This window comes from Patiria miniata, unplaced genomic scaffold, assembly GCF_015706575.1.
Source record: "Patiria miniata isolate m_02_andy unplaced genomic scaffold, ASM1570657v1 HiC_scaffold_24, whole genome shotgun sequence".
Taxonomy (NCBI): domain Eukaryota; kingdom Metazoa; phylum Echinodermata; class Asteroidea; order Valvatida; family Asterinidae; genus Patiria; species Patiria miniata.
The window spans coordinates 19,959,430-19,984,210 of NW_024037063.1; the positions used below are offsets into that span (position 1 = coordinate 19,959,430).

A 24,781-nucleotide genomic window follows, 5' to 3' on the forward strand; every position below is an offset into this window, starting at 1 on the left:
CAGCCCCGTGCCGTTCGATAAGCTTTGACGTCATTTTCGGGGCTCACCCGGGTAAGCCACCCTCTCGGAGCGCAGATTCAGTGGAATCAGGTACGTTACACGCATGCGTTGTTTATCCAACGAATTTTTGACAAACTTATTAACTCAATCAATAGTCAAATATTGGTAATCCTTATCTTTTGGACACCTCTATTTTTACGAGTTCTCCAAAACTGACTTTTGCAGATGACTGTCCAGTACCAAAGTGACCTTTGCAGGCTAGAAAAGTCTTTTTTCTTCAGGTAAACTCATGTTAGTTGTAATTTTGAAAGCACCTCATGTAAAAAAAAAATAGGACTTTCCTACGTACCTTTTTGCAGTTCGCCATCTTGCTTTTTTAATATATTTTCTGTTTGTCATCGTCGTCTTTAGCCCTGTCCTCCACAAAATTAAACCTGCTGATAAGGTGTCATTGCCAACTGTTCAAATGTGTCACGAAATATATCAGAATGTCACGTTTGAGTGTCATTTAGTCAGCTGTTTTGGTGAGTCTTTTAACCTTATATAGGAACGGGGTCCTAAAAGGTACGGTAAGGATTACCCAACCATTAATTTACTTCCACTATGAACCCCTTGTATTAAAAACCGGTCCTATAAGTTGGTCCTCGTAGTCCAAATAAGGTCTCATATTTGCTCTTCGGATGCATACTACACGCTCGAATTGCGTTAATTGAACTTTCGGTTCCATTCGTGCTATTTTACACCGTGATTGAATTGACAACGACGTCACACTAACGAACCGGAAAGCCATTTTGGTCGTGTTCTCTGAAAGTATTTTATAAATTGTGAACTGTTGAATGGGATGGTGCAAGAGTATTCATGCATTCACCTCAAATCTAATTAAATGTGGCTTAAAACATTAGGTATGTTAGGTCACAAATGTTAATGTATTCATCAGAGCAGACTGGTATTCATTTGTTATTAACTTTATGTCAGTGCTTTCCTTGCTCTTCGCAAGTTCCAACAATGATAGAGGATTTACCTCTCAATTTACTAATTTAATATGGCCGATTCGTGAATAAACCGAGAGACCTCGTCATGTACGCGCGCGCACCACTGATTACAAGCGGCGATTGGCTAAACACTCCTGTTGCGTTAACTTGCGGTTCCAGTGGTTACGCTAATTAATGTGCAGTGGGCGTGGTTTAAACTGAAGCGACGTTACCCTAATTAACATAGACGAATCCGAGCAAGTGATCACAATTATGTACTCGCGAGCCCCCTTTCAAGGACATGACAAGTTATTGTTAGCAACTTCCTAGTGACGTCGGATTTTTTGTGTGAACAACAGCCAGCTACATGCTTTTGCCATCGACGGGAACCTTCGTGATAGCTATATAGAATTGATAGCATGCCGGATTGGTCCACACAAAGTTGTGTGCGTTCTATGTGACTTGTTTTCGTTTTGCTGAAAAAAAAAACACTGAAGTTTTTGTGATCCGTGGACAGAACCTTAAAACGGTGATTGTGTTTAAAATTCCGTAACTTGAAAAGTACATGAGTGATTTGAATGATTCTTGTACTAAAAGAAAGCTTTTGAAGACTTTCATAGGCCTATCCTAGATTTTGAAAGTGCTACATGCAATACTTCACTTAAAAAATGGTCCCGACATTTGGGTTTCTTTTTTTTTACTCACCCTGTATATGTTGTTCCTGAATATCAAAAATGTACATTCTTTGTGGACCCGCATCCAGCAAACGCAAGATAATCGATAAAAAGCTAAAAAATAATTTACAAATACGTGTACCAACATTATTTGATTCCTCAACCGTTTATCAGTTTTAATGGAAAATACTCTCTTTACCAAACTTATTATCATTATCTACATCGTGGCACTGTGCGGTACTACAATTAATACCCAACATCATCCCCAAATTTTATAAGAATATTAAAGTTTATCTCTTAATTGCCCCTAAGTGAATATGATTGTACGAGAACAATGAGGAGAATCATATTGATAAACATTCTGACAAAATCACAAACATTTTTAGTGCTCCCTGTTCATCTTACACCAAAGAACAACTTTCTCACTTCTAGTCTTGTGTGACCATTATGCAAAACGTTTCACAAAATAATTTCATATTATATTATATATTTCATATATAACGAGTATATATCTGGGGCTACAACTGGTAGGATATTAACGAAGTGACTTAACTGTTTGACAACCTTTAACTATAATTATATCGTTCCTTCTAACTCACACTCTAAAAAAATTTATGAAATATTTGGAGATTTGATACACAATGAACAGTTGTGGTGAAAATGCATAATAGGAACTTACTATGCCGTTATATTTTGAGTCATGTCGGTCAGTATCTTTAAAATTCTTCAATTTTTTTTCCAATAATTTTCTGTGGTTTATTTTTAGTCATATTTTCACAGGGAAGCCTTATTATTGAATATAAATGCTATCCTCATATCAAAGGCACTAAGCTTATAAAAACATATAAAAATATAGTTTGAAAATTAAAAATAATCCGGATTGTTAGGCCTAATACGCTTAAAATAAACTCGTTCCGAAATCATCAAACGAAATAATAAAACATTCGGCAACTTCTCCATTGCTGATATGAATACATTCATCTCACGTACAAAATGCCAACTACTAAAATAATTCCAATCAATTATAAATTATAAGATCTGGAAAGAATGTTGCAACCTGACGCTACTTTAGCGGTTGTGTACAAAGTCTATGGAGAGTCAAGAACATTTTCTAAGTATTTTCTATAAACCTTGAAATGTTTCGCAGTCCCAGATTCATGTTTTATCATCATTTTTGCAATGACTGACCTTCATTGAGATGATATATGAAGAAAAATAACAGCGTCAGGTTGCAACATTCACAAGATTTTGCCATAAAAAAAAAGGAATTACACCATAATTCTACGAATGCTACGATATAGATCTGGAACGATATGTCCAACAAAGAGGCTTAACATATAACGCTGAGTTTAGTTTTTATTCTTCGCGCGATGGCTAGCTTTTGAAGGACGAGGTGAGAACGATAAAAAGGACTCACTAAATTGTTACGACATCATTATAAACATTTCTATGAAAATATATTTTAGGCCTACTTTGTTTTTAATTTTAGCTACATATTTTCCGTTGTACCGCCACAATAAATGGCTTCGGTTGTGGCGGATGGATATGTCATTCAACCAGGCACGTCTGGTTCTAAGTGCAATGAAATAAACAAACGGAATTTGTACAGGTTATTCCGATGCATTTTTCTTTAGGGGGAAAAACGCGCATGCGTGTGCTCTGTGTAAAGACACATCAAAATTGAGAGAAAATCTTATCTCAACTTTCTTGTTCCATGTTCAAGGTCATTTACAAAAAAGTAGTCATACAGAATTAACATCGCATGTAAATTTTGTCTCGCCGTGCGCATAAATCTCCACATTTCTTGTGTCTTAAGACACCGATTGGCTCGAACTTTCAATGATGTGGTTTAGTTGCCCGATGAGGTACTCTACTTCTGATATCTGTTGAGAAACAAAACATGAAATTTAATTAGGTTCATTCTACCACAACAAGCACAAATTGTTTTTTTTTTAAATTGATAACTTCTTGCGAGTCCATTATCTGATCAATAAGTATTTTATCAATCCATAGTCGAGCCTGGAGCATCTCTAAAGAAAAGAATCACCAAGATACAGCTTCTTGTTGAACATTAAGGAGTGCCCGTCTTGTTGTGATATATCAGGACATACACTTGGTTGTGATAAAACATCGACTTACCCTTTTGCTAATTTCCATTTTGCCATCTTCAGTAGACATCGTCTCTTCCACTTTCTTCAGGAGACAATGGTACCTGCAGATGTGTTGCGTGGCGGAGACGAAGAAATCTTGCAGTTTGAGGCCTCGGCTGTGGGGATGTCTCTCTGCCCACTCCAAGAAAAACGTGAACATGGGATTCTGATCAACCTGTTGTTTCAAGTACTTCAGGCAAACGTTGCTGGAGGAGCAGAACCTGATGTAAGGTGCGAACAGCTTGGCGAACCCCTCAAAAGCATCGGCCAAGTCTGCCACCGAGGGAAGCCTCTTCTCTGCCCGAGCCTTCTTGAGGACGTTAGACAGCTTTCCCTTCCAGAATCTCATGTGTAGCTCCTCGATGGCGGTGGTGTTGCTGAAGACCTTCTCCGTCTGGATCTCGTTCAGCATGCCGTTGGCTTGCAGGTTAAACAAGGTGCTGAGGTACAGAAGAACCACGGCGCGGCAGTCCTTGACGCGATTGACTTCTGCGCTAATGATCTCCCAGATTGCTTCTTGCTGTTCCGTCTGCTCCTTGTCCAAGTCACTCAAGTTGTTGTTGTCGGTAAGTGCACGCCAGGAGTCCTCGATATTGAGGCATTCCTCATCATCCTCTCGGTCTGTCGTGAAGGTCATCAGGGTGGGGAAGAATTCAAGCCCGTTGGTCATGAACTCATCAAGAGTCTGCTGCAACTTGAGCATCTTTGTATCTTTCGTGGACTGTGTGCGATAAAAGGTCTTCTCATCCTTGCCAGATTCCTGTGTCATCTCGAGAGGCACTTGCATTAAAAATTGCTTCACCTCAGATACCTAAATAAAAAAAATCACAAAGAACAAAATACAGGCCTATGTTCGAAATAATGTTCAAATGAAAACATTCAAGTCGAATACATCATCCATTCTTAGCACCGGTTACTGCATGGAATGGATTTTTTTCAAATTATATCCAATGTAGATTTTACTGATCGAAGTTGAGAATTTAAGAGAAACACATTTTTCTGCTCATACTGTCAGATTGAAGTACATGTATATACCAATGTTAATTAGTCCAACAGATCAAAGTTTCTCTTAGCATATTACGTTTTACTTTTATGACCTTGGACTTACTCTTTTAGTCAATGCTTCTTTGTCTTCGTCTTTAAGCGTTTTTTCCACAACCTCAGTGAGAAGAACAGGATACGAAGCAATGCGCTTCCCTGGCAACTCGAGAAGATCCTGCAACCTCAGGCCTCGGCTTTTACGATTTTTCTCAACCCACTCAATGAAAAACCTAAACATCTTATTGTTCTCAGTCTGCTCTTGGAGGTACTTCAGGCACTTGATCTTGGTAGTGCAGAACTTGGCGTGCAGCTTGAAGAGTGCTTCCAAGCCGTCGAAAGCCTCGGCCAGGTCCAGAGCTGACGGAAGCCTCTTCTCTTCGCGTGCTTTCCAGATGACGTTGGACAGTCTCTCCTTCCAGAATATGGAGTGGCGCTTCTCGATGGCAGTGATGTTGCTGAAGATCTTCTCTGTCTGAATCTGGTTCAGCAGGATAGCGCCTTGGAGGTTGAGCAGAGTGCAGAGATACAAATCGACAACGATGCGGATGTTGCGGATGAAGCTAACCTCTGTTGAGATAATCTCCCAGATGGCGTCTTGTTGATCAACCGAGCTCTGATCAAGTTCGCACACCCTCTCCTGGTCGATGAACTCAATCCACGATCTCTCGATGTCGAACCATTCCTCGTCTTTTCTCTTCATGGTAAACGTGAGCAGCGCTGGAAAATCCTGAAGCCCATAGGTCGCAAATTCGTCTAGCGTCTGCGTGAGCCTCAGCATGTCCGAATCTTCACTCGCCAAATCTTCGAAGACCTCTACATACTCCCCCGATGGATTGGTGCCATGCCCGCCAACTGCCCCTTTATGTTGGCTAGTTGCTCCAAGTTGCTCTACCGGCCCCTGACTCTCTGCTTTTTGGCCATTCTTGGGAGACACAAGCATCAAGAACTTCCTCACTTCGGCGAGCTGAGATAATTATAAAATCAATGTTATTTGTTTATGTACACAACTCAACATGATGACGACATTAGCCAATTTGCCGATACTTATTGGACAATGTGACAACTAAAAACAAGACCATCGGTGCCTCATAATTCAGTAAATGTAACATAGCAAGTTTGCTGTAAAGATTTTATGAACTGCCAGACAGTCAAATCAAACCAGCATTAGATAAAAACAAATTTAAAACGTTTGGCCACAGCATATAAAAACGTCCAAAAAGTTCTTGGTAACTGAACTTCAACTCACTGTTTTCGACACTTCCATTTTGTCCTGGTCATCCACTGTTTCTTCCAATCTGGAAAGCAGAAGTGAGTACTTGGTGATGTGCTGCATTGGACACACCAGAAAATCTTGAAGACAGCGACCTCTGGTCGTGGGGTGTTTCTCGGTCCACTCCAAGTAGTACCTGAACATTTTGTTGTGGATGATTTGTTCCCTAAGGTACTTAATGCATTCCTTCTGAGCCTTTGAAAACACGGTGTAGGGGGCAAAATGATCTGCAAATCCCTCAAAAGCATCGACTAGGTCTCTGGCCGAGAGGAATCTCTTCTCCTCCCGTGCCTTGCTGATGACAGTTGAGAGGCTGTCGTTCCAGAATCTCGTGTGGAGCCTTAAGATGGCATCTGTGATACGGAAGATCTTCTCGTTTTCGATCTCATTCAAAATGTGGGATGCTTGGAGATTGGTGAGCGATCGTTGATGCAAGTTTAATATGAGGTGCAAGTCTTGGATGAACTGTACTTCTGTTGTGATGATTTTCCAGATGGCATCTTGCTCATCTTCCTCCTTTTTATTCATCTCACTCAGCCTCTCCTGGTCACCAAGTGATCGCCATGATTCCTCGATTTGGAAGGACTTCTCATCGTCTTCTCTCTTGCCACTCAGAGACAGCACAGCTGGTGAATCGGGAATCCCGTCCGTCACAAACTCTTCTAGCATCTCCATCAACAGGAGCATCTTGTTGTCCTCTTTGGATGAAGATTGATGTCTGACCGCTGCCTTGCGAATCAGGGGTGATTGGGAGCCAGTTCCCTCGGGTAAAATCCGTCTCTCTTTTGCCTGTTTTGACACCAGATAAACATGCCTCACAAATGTCTTCACTTGGGACATCTGAATAAAAAGAACCAAGACTGCTTTCCATAAATTGTTCCATAGGATCGATCAGTACATTGCTTTGTATGGTAATCATTCAGTGTTTGAAGGGCTAGTTATCACCTATTGGAGCTAATTGGGTCTGGACATGGTGACACGAAAGATAAATGAATGCTCATTTCACATGTCCACTGTTATTCACGGACAAATAGCATTCGGGTATAAGCAAATGCAGGGCTGAACAATTTTGTTTTGAACTAATTTATCAAAGAAACGAACAACTTTCTTCCAAAGAAAAAGACTTGCACCCACATTGCCCGAATCGTGGCACCAAATATGCATACGTTTTGACTTTAACTTACCATTTCAGACACTTCTGATTTGTCTTGTTCATCGAGTGTTCCTTCTATCGCAGCTAACAGGATTGGATACCTAGCGATGCGCTGCATTGGCAAGCTGAGCAGATCTTGCAGTTTGAGACCTCGGCCATCTGGATGTCTTTCAACCCACTCTAAAATCATCCTGAACATTTCGTTATTCACTTTCTGCTCTCTCAGATACTTCAGGCATTTGCTTTGAGCAACGCCGTACTTTATGTACGGTGCAAAGAGCTGCGGAAACTCCTCAAACGCCTCTGCCAAATCCACGACTGAAGGCATCCCCTGCCCTGCCCTCACCATAGAGGTGATGCTGGATAGCTTCTTCCAGAACTTGTCATGGACGTTCTCGATTGCAGAGATGTTGCCGAACATCTTCTCTGTCTGAATGTCGCTCAGCAGCATGGCTGCTTGGACGTTGAGCAGAGTGCGGAGATAAAGATCGACGACACGGATGTCTTGGATGAAGCAAGATTCTGTCTTTACGATCTCCCAGATAGCGTCTTGTTGTTCCACCTCCTGCTTGTCCATCTTACAAAGCTCCTCCGGGCCCACAAGTTCCTGCCACGTGTCTTGAACTTGGAGGCAGCTCTCCTTGTCTTCTGTCGGTGGGCAAAACTGCAGCAAGCCTTTGAAATCTTGGAGTCCACTCGCCATCAAATCATCCAGTACCTCCTGCAACTGAACCATCTTGGAATCCTGCCGTATCAAAGCTGTAACGACCTCATCAACGTACTCGCAAGAAGAATCAGCTTCCTTGTCTTTCATGGATGTTCTGTGGTTGCAATTTGTCTTCATTCTGTCCTCCTCCTGTTTCAATTCGTGATCGACTCGAGAAACAAATTCCTTCACTTCCTGTATCTGAAGTAAAACAAAACAATGTCTTAGGACTGATGTATTTTTATCTTTTCAATGTCTTAAAATCCTTTTCCCGATTAACCACAAAAATTTATCATTTGCAAAACAAAACGTACCAAGCAGTAGTACTGAACATACAGTTTTGTGAAAGTAAAAAAAATGGCTTAAAAAAGATTATAAACCTTAAGCACTGTCAAGGATAACTACTCACCGGTTAATGGGATGCTTTACACAGTTATCTCTGAATTTATAAAGCTTCTGTGAGGTAAAAGCTTACACATAGTACAAGAATTTCCCATTCACTGGTCCTTTTAAATTTGTCATGAAAACACACTGTTTAGAAAAGAAACAAGTCATGCCCATGATGATTCATGCTTGACTTACTCTTTGTGATAAGGTCCCATCTTCGAGCGTCTTTCTCTCTACTGCAGTGAGGAAGTCGGGGTACTTGGCGATGCGTCCTAAGGGACATTGTAAAAGGTCTTCCAGACTCTCACCTTGACTTTTTGGATGACCCTTCGCCCACTTCAAGAAATACCTGAACTTTTCGTTCGTCTTGATTTGCTGTCTCAGATACTTCTGGCACTCGTGATATTGCTCTGAGAACTCGATATAGGGCGCGAAGAGATTCCCAAATCCCTCAAATGCCTCCGACAGGTCTGAGGCTGAGGGCAGCCTCTTCTCTGCTCGAGCCTTCTCGGCAACCTTGGAGAGCTTTTCCTTCCAGAATCTCGTGTGGAGCTTCTTGATTACAGCGATGCTGCCGAACACCTTCTCAGTCTCAATCTCATTCAACATGATGGAGGCTTGAAGGTTGAGAAGGGTGTTCAGATAGACGTCTTCAATGATGCCAATGCGTTGGACGAATCTACTCTCTGTTAAGATGAGCTCCCAGATGGCTTCTTGTTGGCCTGTCTGCCTCTCATCTAATCCACTTAGTGTCTCCTCGTCTGCAAAGTCACGCCAAGAGTTCTCGATTTGGAAGCATTCTGCATCCTCCTCCTTAGTGCCAAATGTCAACAGGCTCATAACGTCTTGAACCCCGTTGGTCAGAATGTCATCCAGCATCTGCTGCAACTCCTTCAACCTGGGATCTTGCCGGACTAGACACGTGACGATCTCATCTACATACTCACAGGAAGAGTCGTCTTGCTTTGTTAATGTTCCAATTGTGGATGTCTTGTTCTCCGTTGAATCAATTTGTTCACCTCCATCTTCATCCCCTTGTTCTTCTTGTCTTTGTGTGGACTCGTGCATCACTTTTTTGACAAACTCCTTCACCTGGGATATCTGTTTTGAAATAATCATATTAATAAAATAACCATTACCTTTACAGTACCTCTTCAAACATCTAGAAACATATAAAACACCATTGAACCTTCCAAAAACTGCCGGGCCTTGGAAATATTCTTAGTAATAATATCAATCTCCCCATTCCCACATCTATCATATTCTGAACAAGAATCCAAGGAATGTTTGTAAGACTTACTGTGCTGGATACTTCTGTTTGACTTTCGCAAAGCTTGCTTTCTACTTCAGTAAGAAGAAGGGGGTACTTTGCGATGTGCTGCATTGGGTACTCGAGGAGATCCATCAATTTGAGGCCTCGGCTGTTGGGATGTCTCTCTGCCCATTCAATAAAGAACTTGAACATGTTATTCTGCCTCGACTGATCTTTCAGGTACTTCAAGCAATTCTTCTGGGAGGTGCAGAACTCGAGGTACGGGGCAAATAGACTGGCAAACTCTTGGAATGCCTCAGCCAAGTTGGAGACTGATGGCAGCTCCTTTTCAGCCTGTGCCTTCTTGACGACGTTTGACAGTTTCTCCTTCCAGAATGTCGTGTGAAGCTTCTCGATGGCAGTGATGTTGCCGAAGATAAGCTCCGTCTCAACCTCATTCAGAAACACGGATGCTTGCACATTCAGCAAAGTGCAGAGATAAAAATCGACGACGATGCGGATGTCTCGGATAAACCCAACCTCTGATTTGATGATCTCCCAAATGGCGTCTTGTAGGTCTGTCTCCTTCTCGTCCAACTCAGATAGCTTCTCCTTGTCTGCATATGCGCGCCAAGACTCCTTGATCTTAAAGCAACCCTCATCATCCTCTCTCGTGGTGCTGAAGGTCAGAAGGCTCGAGAAATCTTGAAGTCCGTGCCTCATGATATCATTCAGTGTCTCCTCCAGCTCAAGAGTCTTGGCTTCCTCAACAGACACACAATCAAAGGACTGGAAATAAAAATAAGCAACATAACAGATGAACTGAAAAACACATACTGCCTTCAATCAGTACCCAGATATGAGTACTGTTCAATTCAATTGGTAAAGAAGACAAAAAAGTACACCATTGCGTCTGAGAGGTTTAATTATCCTACATTCCTGTCCCATATTTTGTATGACTTGTACACCATACTACAGCGTGTGTCAAAAAAAACCGCAGGATTAGAAACAAAAATATTAAGAATATAAACCACCCCTGTTCATCATAATGTTAACCCTCTTTTCAAAGTACCTTTCCTTCTCTTCACTATGCTTTTTATCCCATCTCATTTGGACAATCCTGTCCAGAGATAGAGTACATTGAAGAAGGGTTATAAATTCCAAGCTGGTCTGATTTGTGAAATCACACATACCTAATAAAAGGTTTGAATTCAGTACAGGTGAAAGTATTTGTGGATCACAAAGAAGGACATGTGTGGCAGGATTAGGCTTACATAATCCTTTAGTCCACAATCAATGTTATTAGTCAATAATTCATGATGCTTTGAAACAATGATAGTCCAGTTATTAAATTTAAGTGATACTTATCATCAGTTGTTTCAAAGAAAGTTTTGTTCTGGTTTAATTGTCTTCAATGCATACCTACATTGTACATAACTGGTCGTTGTGTTAAGGTCATTGAATCAGACCAACCCGCTTCAGAAGGGCTTCACAAAATTTGTCATAACTTTTGAACCAAAAGTCCAAATTCCACCAAACAAAAATCTTGTCAAAGATGAAATTAAGGACAATCAAATCCTTATCCAATTAGGCACACCAGTAGCATAATTTTCTCGGAAAAAAATCGCTTTGAATCCTGCGTTTTTATTGACACACGCTGTACAACAATAGAAGCACACTGTCAATATAAAGTTGAACATACTTCACTGAAAAGTTCATCAGAGGGAGACTTGGGATACTCCCTTGATCCCCTAGGTGACCTCCATACCTCAAAGGACCCCCTCTTCTTTTGTCTTTCCATTTCATCTCTCCCCTCGAGGCTTACTTGTACTGCAGATGCTCTGATTTCTGACACCTTTCATAAAATAAAAATGAATAGAAAAGTGACAAACAGGCAGTGTTGTAGTCGAGTCTATTACAAGTCCTCACAAGTCCATACAACTCTATCACAAGTTTTCAAATCTCATTTCAAGTCACAAGCTATTCAAATGAATTGTTCAATGGCATTCCTTTATTGCTCACACCTGTTACTTGTGACTGGACTTAAGGAACTTGTGATTTACTAGTGAAAGAACTTGTGGTGGACTCAACTTCATCACTGCTTGCAGGTAAAAATATAGTTCGAAAACAGTTTTACTCGAAAAGATTTAATGTGCAACTTGCAAAAACCTTGTCTACAAGATCAATGGTAGCTCTCTGCAACTTACTGGTTTGGAGAGGTATTGATTTTGATAATCCATTGTCTTCTCCAGTGCAGCCAGGAGGACCGGGTACTTGGCGATGCGACGCAGGGGAGAATCCAGGAGGTGGTGGAGTTTGAGGCCTCGGCTCCTAGGATGCTTTTGGGCCCACTAAAAGGGAAAATGAGGGAATTATGGCTTGGGGTTTTGGTGTCTTAGTAAAGCCTCTCTTTCTCAAGAATTTTGTATTGTTGAGAGGAGTTCGTGGTTGAGTCCAACCCGAGTAATTAAGCCGGTTTTTTTTCGCAAGTCCTTGGGTAACACTGAGTACACAGCATTGATAAAAAAATCCAAGAGTTCAAGTTGGCGAGAACCAAACTTTACAAGAAATTGTCTAAACCTCCCTATTTCATACCAGAAATGCTCTTTTTCTTCTTATTCACACAAAACAACAGCTCCCAGGTTTTACCTCGACGAAATATCTGAACATCTCGTTGTCCTTCGTCCTGCATCTCAGATACTTCAGGCAATCATTCTGGTTGATGGCAAACTCATGGTAGGGTACAGAGATACTTTCAAACTAAAACAGAAAAAAAAACTGATTGGAGGCTTACACTGACACTCGTATCGTGTCTCAAAGGGGGAAATGAATGGGTTCTTCTGTTATTCTTTATTCCAAAACACAAATAAGTAAACAATGTGATAAACATGTAAATGAGATTTCTTCTAATTAAGATGGCAAGATTTTGGGATCTTAGGCAAATCTATCAGCCATGTCATCAAGCAAGAGTTAGGTGTCAAATCTTGTTCAAAGCAATTTGTTTCACTTGAGTTATGTTGGATAATTACTTCTTATATATCTACTTACCCAACCTTTGAAGGCTTCGACTAAGTCTACAGCCTTGGGAAGCCTTTTCTCCGCTCTGGCCTTCTTGGGAACATTAGACAGCTTCTCCTTCCAGAACCTTGAGTGAAGCTTCTCAATGGCTGAGATGTTACTAAAGATGTTCTCAGTCTCAATGTCGTTCAACATGATAGAAGCTTGGAGGTTGACCAGTGTGCTGAGGTAGACATCTTCGATGATGCGCAGGTCTCGGATGAACTCGACTTCAGTTCTGATGATCTCCCAGACAGCATCTTGTTGCTCTTTCTGTTTCTTGGTCAGTTCCCGGAGCTTTGTCTTATCGATAAACTTCCGCCAGGATTCCTCCTTGTCAAATAAAACACCAACAGTACGGTTCGAGTCAACCAGAGGTCCTCACAAAGTCATCCAGTCTTAAGTCAAGTCATAAGTTAGCTAAATGTCCTCACAAGTCATCCACTCTGATGTCAAGTCATTATGGTACAAGTACTCACATGTCGTCTAGTCCCCGGTATATCAGAAACATTTTTCTCCATTCCCAAGCCAGAATACCACTTCTGGCAAGGATCCAGTGGCAGTTTAGTATTTCAGTTGCGCATATGCATATCAAGATTTTACGAATTTAGGTCGCACAAGTGTTTGAGGTTTTGAGCATGGAAACAACAGTTTTCAGAACAAGGAGTTTTTAAAACAAGTTTAACAGATCCTATATTGGTGCAAGATCAAACGACAATTTTCATGGCCACAAACTTACAATTTGTAAGGATTCCTGGTCGTCTTCCTGTGTGGCGCCGAAGGTCACCAGGCTGGGAAAGTCCTGAATCCCGTGGGCAAGGAAGCCGTGAAGCTTCTGCTTCAACTGAGGCATCTTTGAGTCTTGCCTGACGTATGCCATGATGGCTCTCGACACCTCGACTTATACACCAAGAGGTATCAGATGTCGTCGATGTAACGAATCATAGACTGCAAATCTGACGTGAAGAAAAGGGTTATTTGCATGATTATCCCAAAAGTAACCTATCGAATTATTATCAAAAAGCTTGCGTGGATTAAAGATCGCAATGGCACTAAGCACCTCGTGAAATTATTCCATCTGGCTTGTTGTCATTTGGAAGAAATCAAAAAATGAAGGTGATTTCCATCGATCATCAGCGAGTCCATTGACTCAGTGATTTCGGAAATAAAGAATGATACTGACGAAATCGTGTTTTGTGATCAAAAGGTGGTGCATGGTTTAATTTCAACTGTTTTCTCGAAAGGTGTAATATCCACTGAGCTGAAACTTCATCAGGTTAGGTTTCTAACATTCTTCTTTTGATTTTGAGTGGTGTTATTATTGGAAATGTACCAAAATGCATGAAAAGCAAATGATATGCCTTTAATAGTGCACTCCACTTTGCCCAATTTCTCAGAGACCGGTAGCAAGTTCACTAAGCGAGGTGTCATCTGTGAATTTACAATGCAGGACATTTAGGCTCGATATCCTGGTTTAGGAACCAAATATGTTTTCACGTGCTTTGCACATTTCCGTGCAATTTCTCAATTGGCCTCTGCTTACAGGAAATGCTTCAATAATTATACAAAATGAATAAAACTGGTGCAAACTGCTAACTGATTGGGTTGACATTTCGATCCTATAAGCAGGACCTTGGACAAACGTATAGGCCCAATTCAATTTTGTTTTAATTTAAGAATTATAGAAATTATTACGGGAAATGGTACCTTAGCAAATAGGGGGACATTCCCATAGGGATGTGCACACAATTTTCCACCTTTAATGACCCCTGACCCCCGGTATTTTCCTTTATATCCTGCCCCCACGAATTTTTATTTATGTTTTGGACCACGACACGAGCAACCGATCTAGCCTATTTGCGACATCAAATTTTGCCTTTAAATATAGGAGTTATGACATTCGGGAGACATTGAAATGTCTCCCTATAAGGTCCGGTGTCTCCCTAAGGTATAAGCACTGATCTCTATATAAAGACTGGATAGCGGATATGCATACAACATTCACACAGTAGACTTTGCATATTGACCAATTCGCCCCCGGTCTCACGAAGATGGCCGCGTATTATACGAACGTTCTACGCGTAAATACGCGCGCGTTGTATCAACAGTTGACGCGCATTTTGGTCACGTACACATATTATGATGTTCTAAAAGGAACACATTTCCGTAGTGATTATTGTTTCAAAAACGCCGAAAAAGTGATTTTCGGCATTATAAAAGTAACCACGACGTTAGAAAAATTGTAGTAAACCTTGGTCAGTTGGTCAGTGGTGGTGGCCAAAATATAAGTCAAGTGAGCCGCGACGTTACAAAAGAAATCATGCTGTCTATAAATACGGTAACTTGTCCTTTGTAGATCACCAGCCGGTCTCACCAATATGGCGTCAAATTCGTACACTGTGCGGCTCTTTATTAGCTATCCAGTCTTTATATAGAGATCAGTGGGTATAACTTATGACGAAAAACAAAGGTCTCCTTAAGGGTACATGAACAGGAAAAAACTACGTTTTGGGTGGATTGTTTTTTTCGTCGGAGACTATGAAAAGACCGAGAGCTTCATGTGGGACGTTCAAAGCAAAGTTTTCCCTTCTCGGTTCATATATGACGCTAATAATGAGTGAAAAACATGTACAATTTGAATCATAAAGCATGCTCTTGTAGATTATTATTAGTTGTAAATGTCACTGCGTCCCATGTGGATTTGCTATACTGCATTCCATGGCTTATGGACTGGCCTTCAAATCCATTTTTGTCTGTAGACCGCGAGCAAAGGCACGGATGCGCAACACACCTATATACAACGACCTAAACCATTTTGTTTTCATATTCAAATGAACGAAACTACTCGCGTATTCAAGTACAATAATGTGACTATACTTGTGTTTCCATAGCCTATAGGTCTAGTGGTTGTTGAGTGTTGCTTTCTGAAAAACTGTTGTATTTCCTCGTTGGCGATACATGTACTTTCATAGCCGTATGAAGTGACGTTTGTCGTTGTTATTGTTGCTGCTGTTTTTGATCCAGGCAAAGTCATCAGTGCAAAGAATTTTGTCCGCCATGAGCACGCTGAAGTTTGAAGTGTAGGGCCTACACAGACGAACCCAACCAACATTTCGGGAAGACGGGGGTGGGTTAATGGGGGGGGGGGGAATAGAAAGACAGTGGCGCACCCGGGACATGTCGTCGTTTGATATGCTGACAGAAAAGCGGAAGGGGTGTGCTGCACCCTATTTAAAAGTAGGGGCGCTGTGTTCCTTTTTCCTTTCTTTTCGGATATTTCACGAATCCTTGTAGGAAAAGGGTTGAGTTCATTAAAGCATCGAAGTAAAAAAGGCGTCATCACTCCTTCACTAAAATTGTTTAATTAAAAAAATCGACTCCCTTCTCCCGTAGAAGAGGCAGCTATACAGTAAAAAAAAAATGGATTCATTATGATATATTTCTTTATAGCCAAACGGTTTTGAATCCTCCAATTTTCATATGATTTTGCTTACACAGTTAGTGTTAATGGTGAACATTTTGATTAATTTCGTGTAGTGAAAAGTGCACTTCTTTTAACGTTCAAAATCGTCCATGCGTTTCCTGACGAATGAGGGTGTTGCTGCTGTGATGCCATATCAGGAAGACAGTGTTCAATTTATAGATTTTCTGTTTATTGTGAACCTAATATTTGCTCATTGAAAACATCTTTGAGAAAACTTTGCTCATTGGCCGTCATGCACCGGAACAACGAATCACCAAAGAAAAGAAAATGTACAACAGCAAAATATCCAAAATTCTGGCAAATGAATATGCAAACTTGCTTGAGCATAAAAGCTAAAGGCACCAAAATGACCTTATAAATTGCAAAATGAAAATTGAAAGTAATGTTAAATGGGACACAAAGGTGTATTTTCAAGATTTACATTAAAATAATTACATTACATATGTATTAAGTGTTTTAGCATTTTAATATTGAGTGCAAAAGCCATCATGATGCCCAATTCGCCTTTCGCTCGTACCCCGCGCCCTGCAAACAGGACGCTGGGATCGGATGAGCTTCACAGAATCTTGTGAAGGAAGTGGCCTTTGAACTATAAAGCATCTGGCTGCAGCTGTTCAAGACCGCAGTTAGATGTGCGCAAATACTATCCGAAAACTTCCCATAGAAATGCACGCGTTCCATACCGGATGTGATTTCTGTTTCATTTGCGGACCATGTGGACACAATTTTGAGCGTCGCATAATGCAAACCGACCGTTCATGATTCGAAACGGAGCCTGAGCGAGTGACGGGAATTGTAAATTTACAACACAGGTAAGTTTTACAGAATTTTCTACATATACGCTTTTCAACGAGAAAAAAGCATCTCTAAACTGGAATAAAAGAGTAATGAATCAATCTCAACGGCCGTTTCAAACCTTGCAGAGCCATGGCCGTGATGACGCGCAGGTCACAGGTCACGGAAAAATCCAACCAATCAGAGCGTGAAGCTCATTAGAGTATCCCAGCGTCCTGTTTGCAGGGCGGGGGGTACGAGTGAAAATTCGCCTCAGATACAATCCTCCCTTCGACGACGATGTTGAGAACATGCAATATATATTCACTCATATAACGCAACCAAGTAGGCCTACGCGGCGACTTTTGTTGCCTTTGAGAAATTACCAGATGGGAAAACGTTTGGGAAAATCCCCTATTATGATTTCTTTTGTTCGCACATTATTATGCGGCGCACGACTGGCTCACGCTCATAACGGATCAAATTTATGATCAACACTGACAGAAAATCTTGTCGTTGCCAATGTCAGCTCATAAGGGGGTTTATTTCCAATAAAGCTGCTGGTTTAACTGCAAGCAAGACTAGTCGGTATTAAAGGGGTATCATCCCGTCCTGGAATGCGCCCATTTGGGCTACAAAATGCATTTTAAACGAAATGATGTTAATTGGAAAGAGCATTGAAAAGTAAGGTATAAACGTGCATACAACCATCCTTTAAAATCTGGGCGCTTTTGTGCTATTCTTGCGAGAACCATGCAAGACTGATTTTTTGGGGTCCAAATTTTGACTCAAAAATCGAGCTGCGGTGTGTTAGTTGTGAATCCTGCCGCAGAGTGCATCGCGTTCTGCGGACGTGCAATAAACAACATTTGAGTATTGGTGCAGTGTGTATTATGTGACACACACACAACATTGTATCGTACTGGACACGGCTTGAAATACGTATGCGTGTGCCACAGAATGTCCGCCGCGTCTGATGTAAACAACCGGTTTTTTCGTCTTTTCTCGGTAACGGTAAAACATTAGGTCAGTTTCCTTTCAACCAGACCTTTAATTGAAATATAGGATAAGCAAACAATCCAAACAATAATATTTTCGGGGATTAGTGGGCTCTAAAACGCGTTGCCGACGAACGAATGTTAATTTTACTTTGCGAGGATAATTTAAAGTATAATTTAAGTGCACGCAATTATATCGTGTACATTGTATTTCCATATCCTAATAGTAAATGCATGATGTTGATTCTCAAAAATCGAGCCGTCAGAGTACTAGTCTTAAATCCAGTCACACATGTTTCTCTTCAAAGGCGATGCTTTAAACACATGTGCTATCCGCATTGCTGGGGTACTTTCCCATATTAAATTGTCATTGACTTGGTACGTATTATTAAATTGTCTGGAGCCAGGCTAATAATAGCCTTGCACAGATTCCAATGGCTTTTTGCTGGATTTGAGCCATGCCTTTGCATGGTAGCCGAACACTGTTCAGGTTGGCGATCTTTGGACAAAAGTGCACCTTTAAGAAAGGCGGAAACGAAATGTGCTGCCCCTTTTCAAATTGTGTGGGATGCTTTTGTTAGTTACGATTACTGTTCACAGCCGCCCAATAAGGAAATAAGTGTGCTATAAAAAGATGAACCCAGACATGCAAACATATGGCGTTTCTCCCAATGAAAAAACGATAAGGAACAAACATGTACATGTATGCCGTCAATCTACTCGTTCAATTGTATGTACACAACCAGCGAAAGAAATAATGATGGAAAAAACGTTTCCCATGCGCATGTATGAAATCAATCATTCATTAGCTTCTTTTAAACAATAGTTATAGCGTGCGAGTGTTTCATACGTGAAACAGAGGTTTATTGTGCGAAGACTTCTTTCCAATCGTCTTTATATGGATAACGAAGAGAAATTCGTAAACCTTGAAGAAAAAAATAATTCTATGCGGGATGTGCTTTAATTGCATGAGAAACATGTTAATATAGTTTTTCAGGGGAAAAAATTAATGAGAGAGGAAAGCAGATATGACACTGACAACAACAGGAAATTGTCGACAAAAAGTTGAGCTTTGCACGCGAGTTCAACTTGTTCAAAACGAAAAGTGGAAATATTAAACGGTATTGCACTGCAGATGTTGTGGTACAGACCATTACAATACAGGGTGATTAAAACAAAGAAAACCCAAATGACAGGACCAATAGTACGTTAATGAAGTTCTGCAAATAGCACTTTCAAAATCTAGGATATGAAAGCCCAATTAATAAGCTTTCTTTTAGTACAAGAATAATTCAAATCACCGTTTTTGTCAAGGTACGGAATTTGAACACAAACACCGTTTGAACTTAGTTCTGTTCACGGATCACAAAAAAAGGTAAGTGTTCTTTCTGCAAAACAATTCACATAGGGATGTACGTGAAATGTTTTCGTTTTGCTGAAAGAACACTTACCTTTTTTTGTGATCCGTGGACAGAACTGTAAGAACGGTGTTTGTGTTTAGTACACAGTTGAAAAGTACATGAGTGATTTGAATGATTCGTGTACTAAAAGAAAGCTTTTTAATTGGGCATTCGTATCCTAGATTTTGAATGTGCTACAGGCAAAATTTCATTCGAAAATTGGTCCTGCCATTTGGGTTTCAGGTTTTTTTTTTTATAACTCTGTATACTATTGCACTGCAGTTGTTGTGGTACACAATACAATACATGCGAAGGGGTGTAAGAGCTCGAAAGCAGAAAAACAGAATGCAAAACAACATCAGGCCAACTTTTTCGATCTTCACACAAAACTATAACCAAAATGTATAAGGCATGCAAAGGTGAGGTCAGCAGTAGACCTGTTTCAGTCACCGGTCAAATTTTAGATCTCCATTCAGCGATATCGTCAATCTTTTGCGACACACAGAAAAGCCGAGTGGTTTATAAGGCATGCATAGGTGAGGTCAGCAGTAGACCTGTTTCAGTCACCGGTCAAATCAAATTTTAGATCTCCATTCAGCGATATCGTCAATCTTTTGCGATACACAGAAAAGCCGAGTGGTTTCAAGTTCAGCTCGAGAGAGAAATGGCGCATATAGGCCTGTTATCTCTTGGTTAAGCCATATTGAGCAATCGTGGAGAGAATGTATACAAGATGATTCTTATACACGATGTTTCTTGTGCCAAGTGCTGAAGAAGTGTTTAATGTGCCAGTTTATTTCACACATTGCATAATGTGTTTTGCAAAGAAGTGGGCACTCAATATGAAGTACAGAGTCATAATTTCAGTGTTTCGGACTTAAGTGTCCACTCGAAGGTCCTTTAGTTTTTGACCCTACTCTTCGAGGCTCTATAAATTCGGCCCCACACTTATACTCCCTCCACAAGGGAACTCGGTAATAATTTTCCAACATTCTTCTCACGACTACACATTATCAGAGGAGATTGAGTTCGCAGAAATGGCGTTAGCAGGTCATGTTGAGCAATTGTGGAGAGAATGTATGGGAAAAGGGGCTTGGTATACAATATGATTATTATACATGATGTTTCTTGTGCCAAGTGCTGAAGAAGTGCTTAATGTGCCAGTTTATTTCACACATTGCATATGTATTTTGCGATGTAGTGGGCACTCAGTATACAGTAACAGAGTCCCAATTTCGGCAGTGTTTCGGACTACAGTGTCCACTCGAAGGCCCTTCATACCCTACTCTTCGAGGCTCATGAATTCGGCCCCACACATACTTCCTCCACAAGGGAACTCGGTAATAATTTTCCAAAGTTACTCTCACGACTACACATTATTCGGAGGAGATTGCTCATTTCCCTCCGACAAGGATAAGCAATATTTTTTGGCTGGAAGTCTTCCTCCTTCAACAGCGAAAATAAAATCATATTCATAAAAGTTATTTCCTCATTCTTCTTACTAAACCTCCAATCTAATTTCCCTCTTTGCTACAATCCGATGAACATAATCGTTTTATTGTGAAAAGACATCTATCGATCTAACTATAATCCCAAGAAAAGCTGAGTTTCTCTGTCCGTCTGTAACACCGGGCACTGTACAGGGTGAGTAAAAAAAGAAAAAACCCAAATGTCGGGACCATTGTTTTAGTGAGGTTTTGCATGTAGCACTTTCAAAATCTAGGATATAATAACCCAATTCATAAGCTTTCTTTTAGTATAAGAATCATTCAAATCACTCATGTACTTTTCAAGTTACGGAGTTTTAAACACAACCTTCGTTTTAAAGTTCTGTCCACGGATCACAAAAAAAGGCGTGAGTTCTTTCATCAAAACAAAACAACTCACACACATCCCTATGTGATTTGTTTTCGTTTTGCTGAAAGAACACTGAACTTTTTGTGTTCCATGGACAGAACCTTAAAACGGTGGTTGTGTTTAAAATTCCGTAACTTGAAAAGTACATAAGTGATTTGAATGATTCTTGTACTAAAAGAAAGCTTATGAATTGGGCTTTCATATCTTAGATTTTGAAAGTGCTACATGGAAACTTCCCTAAAAGTAATGGTACCGACATTTGGGTTTCGTTTTTTTTACTCACCCTGTATTGCTCAGAACCCAGAATGTGCAGTGACAAGTTTGAAGTTGTTCGGATGACCGGTGATTGTTTTATATGTGTGAAAGACAAATAAACTAAAGACACAATCTACCACAGTAATAGCAAACGGAAATATCATTACCTTCCAAACATTCTCGGAATATCCTGCAGTTTTATTAGGTTTTTTTCAAATTATGTCATGCTGAACGGCATTGTGTGGAGCAGATTAATTCATGTGTGAAGAGCCACGGTCGTACGTACGTCTGATATGTCCCAACATGCAAATTGTATGCGACCCCGCGCGCCAGCTAATGGGAGTCGACTTTAAAACTGAGACGTCATTTCGATCAGAAATGTAGCCTATAAGCTGTTGATTTGTCAATGTGGATGCCACGTTTTTGTAAGACGACATCGGGTTACCGAAGACCCGATATAGAAGGCGCCCGCTGAATGGTCAGAATCTCGAGGTCAAGACGCAGACTTAATTGTTTTGCATAATTAGCGCCGAGTCTGCTCGCATGTCATAGGGGATATTCCACAGACTAGCTAAAAGGTCAAGTCATGGTGCAAATTCAAGAAGATATTCAACAATTTCTGACTGCTTCAATGTACAGCAAATTATTAGCGGCGGTAGCCGAGGGGGGGGGGGGGGGGGGGGGGGGCACGCTCCAATATGACGAAATCGTGCTCCCCCCCCCCCTGAACTTGGTGACAACTGTTAATGGGTTAAACAGACATTGTCCCCCCCCCCCCCCCCCCCCAGTGAAATCGGCGTGACTACATGCATGATTTCATATTTAGCAAATTAGAGGCGTGACTGTTCTAGCTCATAAGCCTGCACCGATCCTAGACATGATGGTACCATAACGATCCACAATCTTAAACACCACGGCAAACTTGAATGAGCTTACCTACAGTTAGCTGCTAATCGTTGGAGTACAGTCGATCAGTTCACAGGCATCACTTGTGGTCCAACATGTCCAAGCACACAGGAAAAAGGAACATGGACCTAAACACTCACTTGGCAATGATATTCGGTTCAATTTCCGCAATAAGTTCCGGGTTCGATAGGCCAGGCAATCTCACAGCTATGCGTGGCTTTCAAATTATCGACTGTGTGTTAGCGATAATGCAGGTTCAGTCCCCCGTGGGCGCTTGGAAACTTGCCAAAAGCACAATCCTAGGTCTGCGGAAAGCTACATCATGTTTCAATTCATGCGCAGGCTAGGATCCAGTTTCTAACATGTTGCTGCCGTTGCTCGATCGTCAGCACTGTATAAGTGATCATAAATACATGTACATGTACGAATAGATTTTGTGGTCTCACACGACACGCATAGTTCTACCAGCGGGATATTGAATAGTTCATAAGCGTTCATGCATTTCCTCAACCCTCGACCTAGGCGTGTTGCACTATGAATGATGGCCTACGTAGGCTATACATGTTTTTTTCAATTCGAAGGTTTTCAGGGCCGCGCGGCGTGAAAGACTGTCAAAAAAAACTGGTCTGGAATTTCAATGCTGCATTTTATTCTCGTCAAGACCTTTGATAACTTTTCAACACGTTGGCAGGAAATGCATGAATTTTAAACGTACGGCGGCCCGGTGTGGACATCGTTGGCATATGAGCTCGGAGTCACCCCAGAATTCACAATTCCTACATCGCTATATATGACGCTTGTTTAGTGGTTGGTTTTCAATTTGTCAGAGAGTAAACTTCTCTCACAATGGGGATGTCTTTTTCATAGCAAATAAATTTGCATTCGCGATATCACACAGGATTTTTTTTCTTTTCTTGAGATTGTAATGTCACTTCAAGGCTACCGTTAGATCATACCCAGGGTATTGTTTAACTTTTTGGGCAGGAAAACAGTAGACTGGTTCTTCTGTTCATATTTTGATAGAGAAGACCTCCTTAATTCTTCTTCTTTTTGGGGGGGGGGGGTTCAGATTCTCCTACCGATAGTTATACATCTTTTATAAAGACAATGCACGTAAACAGAAAGACACCATCATTTTCGAGGTAAACTACATATAGGGGGCCTATATCTCTCTTCAGTAATTCTTTTTTTTCCATGTACGCCTACATCTGCGTTCGTTTAGCTCACACGGGTCGACACGGGTCAGCCCCGTGCCGTTCGATTAGCTCTGACGTCATTATTGGGGCTCTTTGTTATACAGGACATGAGCTCAATAGCTCTGGCACCAGGACCCTGCTGGGTGCACCAAATCAAAACAATTCCCAAGACAATGCCCATACGTCAAAATTCTTTTAAAAATACTCAAAATTATCACATTGAGTTCTAGTTGCACAGAAAAATGATGAGCACTGTGTCATCTTGCATTTTCTTTTGATTTTTGGTGGGTTGACCGATGACTTTTTGAGAAATACTCACTAAAAGAAAACGACCCCTGTGATGTTTCCAAAAGTAGAAAGTAACCATCTTGAAAAAACGGATCCCTCCACAACATGGCCAAATAGCGCCACTTTCGGGCCCGATTGCATCCAAAATGCTCTGAATTGGAAGCCCCAAGTCCGGGCCAGAGGTATATTGCCATATTTCTTCAATTTCCCAATTCCACGGCTCTCAAAACTCTCTAATATAGAAGACTTTGAGTGTATAACTTTTTTTCATGAGCTCAGGGGAAGGATTTTGGCCTATTTACTTGCGTGCACCCTGCTGTGGAGCAGAGTCAGTGGTGGAAATACGCATGCGTTGTTCATCCCTAGAAACGGGAAATATGGCGACCGGACAGCGGAAATATATGGCGACCGGACAGCGGAAATGTCAAGTGGACCCAAAAGTCAACTTTTATATTTCAAGTTTAAAAGGTAACATATTATTAAGTTCATTGCGACTTCAGACGCTATTATTCCAGCCCAACTTTTTTGAGTAATGCAATTGACTGAAAAAGCAGTAAATCGCAAACGAAGACCCAGTACGAAACGGACGTTGTCAGTGGCTACGGCCGCGGCTACGGGCGTCACGTGAGGATCGTGATGGCCCGCGGTTGAGCGTTCGATTAGCCTGGCTGTCGTGGCTAACCCGCCCGCTTTTACCCGAGTCGACCCTAAAAGCGATATCAACTTCAAAATTTGACTGCCTAACTTTTCGATCCTAACAACATCATTATGAAAAGGAGAAATATCATTGACTACTATTTTAAAATAATTAAATTGACACCTAGTCTACAACCATCAGCCAAATTAATCAAAGTGAACGCAAATCAAGACATTTTTTTCGTAAGCATTTCTTAAGTATTTATTCATTTTTGTGCATTTTACATGATTTAACATGTTTAGGCACAAGTTAAAGACTTGAACAA

The 24,781-nt window shown here is 41.0% G+C and overlaps 1 protein-coding gene across 1 annotated transcript; it reads right to left on the minus strand.

Annotated features, from left to right (window-relative positions):
- Window positions 1-1,791: 1,791 nt before the first annotated feature.
- LOC119732129 lies at window positions 1,792-22,853 on the minus strand. Its single transcript, XM_038205524.1, has 13 exons — window positions 22,366-22,853; window positions 13,401-13,617; window positions 12,653-12,994; window positions 12,254-12,364; window positions 11,812-11,955; window positions 11,307-11,459; window positions 9,653-10,393; window positions 8,548-9,453; window positions 7,291-8,166; window positions 6,083-6,946; window positions 4,904-5,800; window positions 3,785-4,606; window positions 1,792-3,528 (listed from the first exon to the last, which is right to left on the minus strand). The coding sequence occupies exons 2-13, from the start codon at window positions 13,539-13,541 to the stop codon at window positions 3,457-3,459; spliced, it is 6,069 nt and encodes a 2,022-aa protein (XP_038061452.1). The 5' UTR covers window positions 13,542-13,617; window positions 22,366-22,853; the 3' UTR covers window positions 1,792-3,456.
- Window positions 22,854-24,781: the final 1,928 nt, after the last annotated feature.

Excerpts from the sequence above, each read along its gene's own strand:
- LOC119732129 (XM_038205524.1), bottom strand. The coding sequence starts at position 13,541 with ATGGCATACGTCAGGCAAGACTCAAAGATGCCTCAGTTGAAGCAGAAG. Across the intron at positions 12,365-12,652 it reads TCGAAGCCTTCAAAGGTTGG|TTTGAAAGTATCTCTGTACC; the intron begins GTAAGTAGATAT and ends TTTCTGTTTTAG. Across the intron at positions 4,607-4,903 it reads AAGAAGCATTGACTAAAAGA|GTATCTGAGGTGAAGCAATT; the intron begins GTAAGTCCAAGG and ends TTTTTTATTTAG.